Raw genomic sequence first — 6,752 nt, 5'->3', positions numbered from 1 at the left:
TTTTTTTACAATTTTATTTAACCCTTTAGTGAATGGGTAGGGGTAAGAGGGAAGAGGCCCTTGTCCCTATCGGCATGTGGACAAGGTGCTTTTCCAGGGGCAACCCTGGAAAAAGCACCCTCCCAGTGCCGAGGGCATGTGGCCTGGTATTGCAGGGGGGGACGACGCTCCCTTGATCCTAGGGGGATCATAGCCCCCCTAGGATCAAGGGTCTGGTTGAAAATTTTAGGGGGGGACCCCCGTTTTTTGGGGTTCCTCCTAAAATTCCTACCAGACTTTAAGGGTCTGGTAAGCCTTATGGGGGGAACCCCATGCTTTTTTTTTAAATGGGGTCCCTCCTAACATTCCTACCAGACCTAAAGAGTCTCGTTTTGTTTGGGAAGGGGAACTGCACACTTTTTTTTTTAAAATGTCATTTTTTTCTTAATCAATGTCATTTTTGCTGCTGCAGGTTCTATACATTGTACGGATGTGCCACTTTACAGGCAGTTTAAGGCACGATATTTAAAGTATTTTTTTATTTTTATTGTTTCACTTTCAGTGATGTTAAAATCAATGCTCCTTTAAAAACGGTAATGTAAAAAAAAAATATTTCCTCGATTCATGTCCCCCAGGGCAGTACCCGAATCACCATACCCTTTTTATGGCCAATAAATTGCATACAGGGCTTCAAAATGGGGACATTGCATTGAGTTTGAGTTCAAACTTTTTCCATGTTCTAAAGTTCGAATTCGAACTGAACAGGGAGGTGTTCAGCTCATCACTAATCCTTAATACAAATAATCAAACACATAAAACACAAACAAAACTTTAAATTGGTTAAAAAAAATACCACTGCAATATTTTATAAACTAAATTTAGTTAAACATTTCCCCCAAAAATCCTTGTGACAATACAACAGTCTAAAGAAAAGTACACCGAAAAACCTAACTCAATGTGTAACTATTTGTAACTCCATTTTTATAATTCAATAAAGGTAGACACATAATTTAGGATATATGGACATGATCTGTCCATACCATTATCTCTACCCTATAATGCTTTTTTTAAAGCAAAGCTGGAGAAATGAAATGTTGTTCTGTATGCAAAATGCAAGATCAATCCCCACTAAGCAAACCATAAATGGATGGAACAAAAGGAAAACTTACCAAAATTGGTCTAAGAAGCTCAATTAGTGTTGCAACAAGTTCAGCAGTAGGTGTACCAAGTTGTTTCTAAATTAGGATTAAGGTAAAAAAGTAAAAACAGCAAGTAGTTTACTTTAAAAAAATGTAAGATGCACTAAAATACATTTTAAGATAGGAAGATAATAATATAATAGTAATAATACAAAGCACCTTTTATTGTTACATTCAGTTTGGGTGTAATTATCATCACTAGCAGCCTAACAGTCATATAGCTTATCACCCACTGATCGCCAATGATCAGTGAACATTTTTGAGTTGTCTGGTTTAGAAGATCTGCTATTGTGGATAAGTCAACCCACGCAAAACAAGACAACACTATTAATAAATCATATTTATTGATCTAAATAGCTAACTATAACAATCATAATACAGCCCCAATTCCCAAAAAGTTGAGACACTGACCCTGGACCATTGAGCAGGTAGTATGCTACATCAGGCAAGAATGGGACAACATTCCTCTCCCAAAAGACCAGCAACTGGTCTCTTCAGTTCCCAGATGTTTACAGAGTGTTGATAAAAGAAGAGGGCATGCCACGCCCTAGTAAACATGATCCTGTTTCAACTTTTTGAGATGTGTTGCTGCCATCAATTAAAAAAATTACCTTTTTTAAACATTTGATATGTTTTCTACTTTCTATTGTGGATAAAATATTGGTTTATGAGATTAGCAAATCATTGCATTCTGTTTATATGTAGATTTTACACAGCGTCCCAATTTGGGTTGCATAATAATTAATTATGAATGATAGAAATGGGTATAGTTTTTTTCTTAGAGAAAAATATTGTACTTTGTGAACATAGCTTTTGTGTCATAATACAGAACCATCAGTTTTTTTTCCCCAGTGATATCTATTGAACTGAAAACATTTCTATGGTAAATACACAATAGGTTGCAGGCAGAGATACATGATTAGCGCATCCAAGTTTGAAATTTGACCTGAATGTGGCAGATTTGTCAAGCATGAGATTTACAAACATTACTCAATCTGCCACTCATTTACAAGTATTTCATACTTTTTGCTCGTTTGGCGCCACAATACATCGTAGATGCGTGCCGTGAAGCACGCATGCGCGCACCTATGACGTATTGTGGCGCCAAACGGGCTATTTAAGCTCAGCCCCTACATGTCTCCAGTGCTGAGTACTCTTCAGCTTTGTGCCTTGTATTCCTGTGCCTGTTTCCTGTCGTGTTGTTTCTTGTTGCTGACCCCGGCTTGCTCCTGACTCTGCTGATCATCCGGTATCCTGACCCTGGCATGTCTGACGATTCTCCTGCTTCCTGCCGGTTCCTGCATTGACCGCATGTTACCGAACCCGGCCTGTGACCCGACTATGAGTTTGTCTCTTGCTGCACTACCTTCCTGCCTGCACGTTGCCAACCCAGTCTGCCTGACTTCGAGTATGTTCAGTCTGCCTCCTTGCTGTGCATTTTTACTGCATTGCACAGCAAAGCAGCTAACGGAGTTAAATCTCACACCCAAGTCTTCATCCGGCACTCATGCCCCGCTGTGCCCCAGAGTACCTGTATTTACTATCAGGCTTTCTGGGACCAGAGTTGCAAGAGAGGCTGCCCTCGTCATCTCAAGCTCCAACGGGTACGTGACAGTAGTACTCAGCCATCCGGGGCTTAAAAGGGCGGTTTTCTTTATCATGGAGGAACTCTGTCAGCAAATTTCGTCCCTTACAAAAGCAGTCAAGGGTCTACAAGAAGGTTACTTTCAGCTGGAAGGACACCTGGAGGCTCTGGCACACACTCCAGCGGCCGGAGCCGCTCCACCTCTCGGTCCCGCACCTGTTGTCAAAGCACCAACCCCTGCAGTCTCAACTCCTGCACCAGAACCTCAGATCCCCACTCCTGAACGTTTCTTTGGAGATTGCAGTAAGTTCCGGGCATTTATAAACGCATGCAAATTGTGCTTTATGCTTCAACCCAGGACTTTTGCTTCTGAAACCGCAAGAGTGGGATATATAATTTCATTCTTGCAAGGGGAACTTCAAGCTTGGGCCCATTTCATACGGGCTTCCTGACACAGACCCTTTAGGTCTGTTAGGAATTTTAGGGGGGAACTCAACGCCAAAAAAACTAAAAAATGAGTGGGGTCCCCCCTAAAATCCCTTATCAGATCTTTGATCTGAGCAGCAGCCTGGCAGAGCAAGAAAAGGGAGAATGAGCGTGCGCACCACCTCCTGCACCATACCAGGCCAGATGCCATTGACATGGGGAGGGTGCTTTGCCAGGGGGGGCCAGGGTTGTGGGGGTCTGCGGGCAGGGAGACTTTTCTGATAATGGGTGCCCCTTTCAGAAAGGGGGTATCCATATGCCACCCCCCCTCGTGAATGAGTAAGGAGTAGTTTTTACCCCCTACTCATTCACTAAATAAACTTAGATTGTAAAAAAGCCTGACGAAGGGGACCCTGTGTGGCCCCGAAAGCGCTTGCCAATGAGAGACAGCATCTGTCAATAAATGAGCATCTAATTGATGTCATTATCGTTGTTGGAGTGCTGGTGACGTCTTTCTTTTTGTTTACATTTAGCCAGGCCTGAACACCCCCCAGTTCCTGAGCTTGCTTGGGGTCCTTTATTGTCATGGGTGGTTACATTGACCATTGTGGAGGCTTGAGAGTTAAGAAAGGAGGGGAAAATCTCACATTTTACAGTAGAGTTTTGGACCTCTTTAACATTTTGGCAAGCACTTTTCTCTGAAGGTTATTTCTGCTTATGCATTTTTTTATGGGGGGACTTGCTAAGGTTTATTTTTATATTTACTCTAGGAATGTTAGGAGCAGCATTTGATTGCCCAGGTGGCATAAAACTAAAAGAAACCAACATCCTGTGAATATTAAAGGTTATGGTATAGTTTCAAAATGACAGTAAAGCCATGCATCAATTAAATTGATCAACACAATGTGTGTGTGTTTGAGGCACTGGTTTGTATTATTGATGGACCTGCCCTACTGAAAGCCAGTTAGGCAGGTTTATTCCATTTTCCAGTGCTAAGGCAATGCTAGGTATTACAAGTTTTTTTTAAACTTAAGCTTAATTTGTGTGTAGATGTTTGTGTGCATGTATGGTGGGGTCTTTGTTTTGTTAAATTAAAAATTTAGTAGGAGGTATGTAGTTTGTTTTATTACTATGACTCTTTGGATCACCATGTTCCTTATGATGGCACCACAAAGAATATTAACAGCTTCCAAAATTGATGTAAGATATTCTAGGTCAGTAACACACAGGCTATTCATTGCAGTACTAATGCATACTTTAGATGCTAAATACTATGAGGCATAAATGAAACAAAATTGTGTGTAGATGTAGGCGTGCAGATGGTAGGGCCTTTGTTTGATTACATTAAATATTCATATGCAGGAGGTATGTAGTTAGTGTTTTAGGTATAATTAGCATGACTCCTTAGATCATCTTGTTCCTTATGATGACACCGGAAAATCAAGTACAAATATTGTGTTTCCAAAGTCAACTGTTAAGATTGCTCTAGGACTTCCTAAGTTAATGAATCATTCACTTATTAGTAGCGATTCACCCATAACGATACCAGTATTGGTATCGGTGCTGACACTAGGCATATTCATGAGCACTTGTGATACTAAGCGCTGATATCGGCGCTTTACATTTTTAAACAGGAACAGCTGCCGTGAGGTCCCGTGCTTGCTGGAGACTTCAGGGCAGTCTTGCTGGGGACCTGCAGTGGCTGTTTTGTGGTGAGACCCACATACAGCCCTGGTGAGATAGCACAGCCCTGGTGAAACTGAACAGCCCTGGTGAGACCCACACACAGCCCTGGTGAGACCCGCATGCAGCCCTGGTGAGACCTCACCCAGCCCTGGTGAGACCCGCATCCAGCCCTGGTGAGACCCGCATGCAGCCCTGGTAAGAGCGCACAACCCTGCTAACTATCCTCAGGCCTGCTGGCCCTTACCTTTCCTTTGTTAACATCTGTATTATGTTGTATGTTTTTTGTCAAAGTGAACTTGTTAGTTTACCTTTTTGTACGGTATTTGAAACCTTAATAAACTCAGATTGAACTAAATATATGGCAGACCTAGTTAAGTTTCCTGCACAATCGGGAAAAAGACAGGTTTAATGTATATAAGAATGCAAGTAGCTCATTTCAAAATATACCACAGTGGTTGACGGTAGCCGGGGTTCAACATAGACTTGAAAAACTTAATGAAAATAAAGCATTAGGACCAGATAACCTGCACCCCAAGGTACTTAAAGAACTCAGTCAGGTTATTATTCCTCACTTTCAAGGACTCCTTAATGACTGGTAGAGTACCAAGTGACTGGCGGAAAGCTACGGTAGTACTGATATTCAAAAAAGGGTCAAGATGCCATCCTGGGAACTACAGACCAGTCAGTCTAACATCAATAGTATGCAAACTGTTAGAGGGAATGATAAATGACTACTTAGAGTTTGTTCATAAAAATGGTACAATAAATGATAATCAGCACAGATTTAGGAAGGACCGTTCCTGCCAGACCAACCTACTGACATTCTACAAAGCGGTGAGTAGAGATCTGGATGGAGGGAGGTCGGTGGATGTGGTATATCTGGATTTTTCGAAAGCATTTGACACAGTACCACATAAACGCTTACTATACAAGCTGAGGTCTATGGGCATAGATGAAATGGTGAGTACAATGACAGAAAATTTGCTACAGGAACGTGTCCAGAGAGTATCTTTAAATGACTCCTTTTCAGATTGGTCAAGTGTCAGGAGTGACATTCCTCAGGGTTCTGTGCTAGGCCCATATTATTCAACCTGTTTATTAACAATATCGAGGAGGGCGTGAATAGCCATGTTTCCGTGTTTGCTAATGATACTAAAATCGGGAGGGTAATAGACACGGACTTAGACCCTATAACATTACAGGAGGACCTGGATAAAATAGGGGAGTGGGCAACTATATGGCAGATGAGGTTTAATGTCGATAAATGTAAAGTAATGCACTTTGGGGTTAAAAATAGGCAAGCGGAATACATATTAATGGGTACTCCTCTAGAGAAGTCGGAAAAGGAAAAAGATCTGGGGGTCATTGTAGACCACAGATTGAATAATAGCTTGCAATGCCGGGCTGCTGTAAACAAAGTAAGCAGAGTTCTGTCTTGTATTAAAAAGGGAATTTACTGTAGAGACAAATCTATAATTTTGCCACTTTATAGAACGCTGGATCGACCTCATCTGGAGTATGCGGTGCAGTTTTGGTCACCAATACACAGAAAGGATGTCCAGGAGCTGGGGAGAGTCCAGAGAGGGGCAACTAAACTAATTAAGGGGATGGATGACCAAAGCTATGAGACAAGTTACTAAACTTAAACATGTTCACGCTGGAGGTGCGGAGATTAAGGGGGGACATGATTTTGATGTACAAGATGTTCAATGGTGATAGCAACATCAGCAATAAACCTTTCACGGTAAACTCCATAACAAAGACTAGAGGCCACCACCTAAAACTGGTGGAGAAAAGATTTAAGCACAAAGGGCGTAGGGGATTCTTTTCAGTTAGAGTGGTTAAGGTCTGGAACTCTCTGCCACAAGCAGTGGTAT

The 6,752-nt window shown here is 41.7% G+C and overlaps 1 protein-coding gene across 1 annotated transcript in view; it reads left to right on the top strand.

The window, feature by feature from the left end:
- Window positions 1-2,837: 2,837 nt before the first annotated feature.
- Window positions 2,838-6,752, top strand: part of LOC108802318 (alpha-1,4-N-acetylglucosaminyltransferase-like) — a 23,746-nt gene continuing 19,831 nt past the window's right edge. The window contains exon 1 of the mRNA XM_018574183.1: window positions 2,838-3,066. Coding sequence (XP_018429685.1) covers window positions 2,838-3,066 — 229 coding nt within the window. The remainder of the gene's footprint in view (window positions 3,067-6,752) is intronic.

The sequence above is a fragment of the Nanorana parkeri genome, unplaced genomic scaffold (assembly GCF_000935625.1).
Source record: "Nanorana parkeri isolate BGI_ZX_2015 unplaced genomic scaffold, ASM93562v1 scaffold2792, whole genome shotgun sequence".
Classification (NCBI taxonomy): domain Eukaryota; kingdom Metazoa; phylum Chordata; class Amphibia; order Anura; family Dicroglossidae; genus Nanorana; species Nanorana parkeri.
Note: the sequence above shows the minus strand (reverse complement) of the source record. Positions and strands in the feature narration are given on the sequence as shown.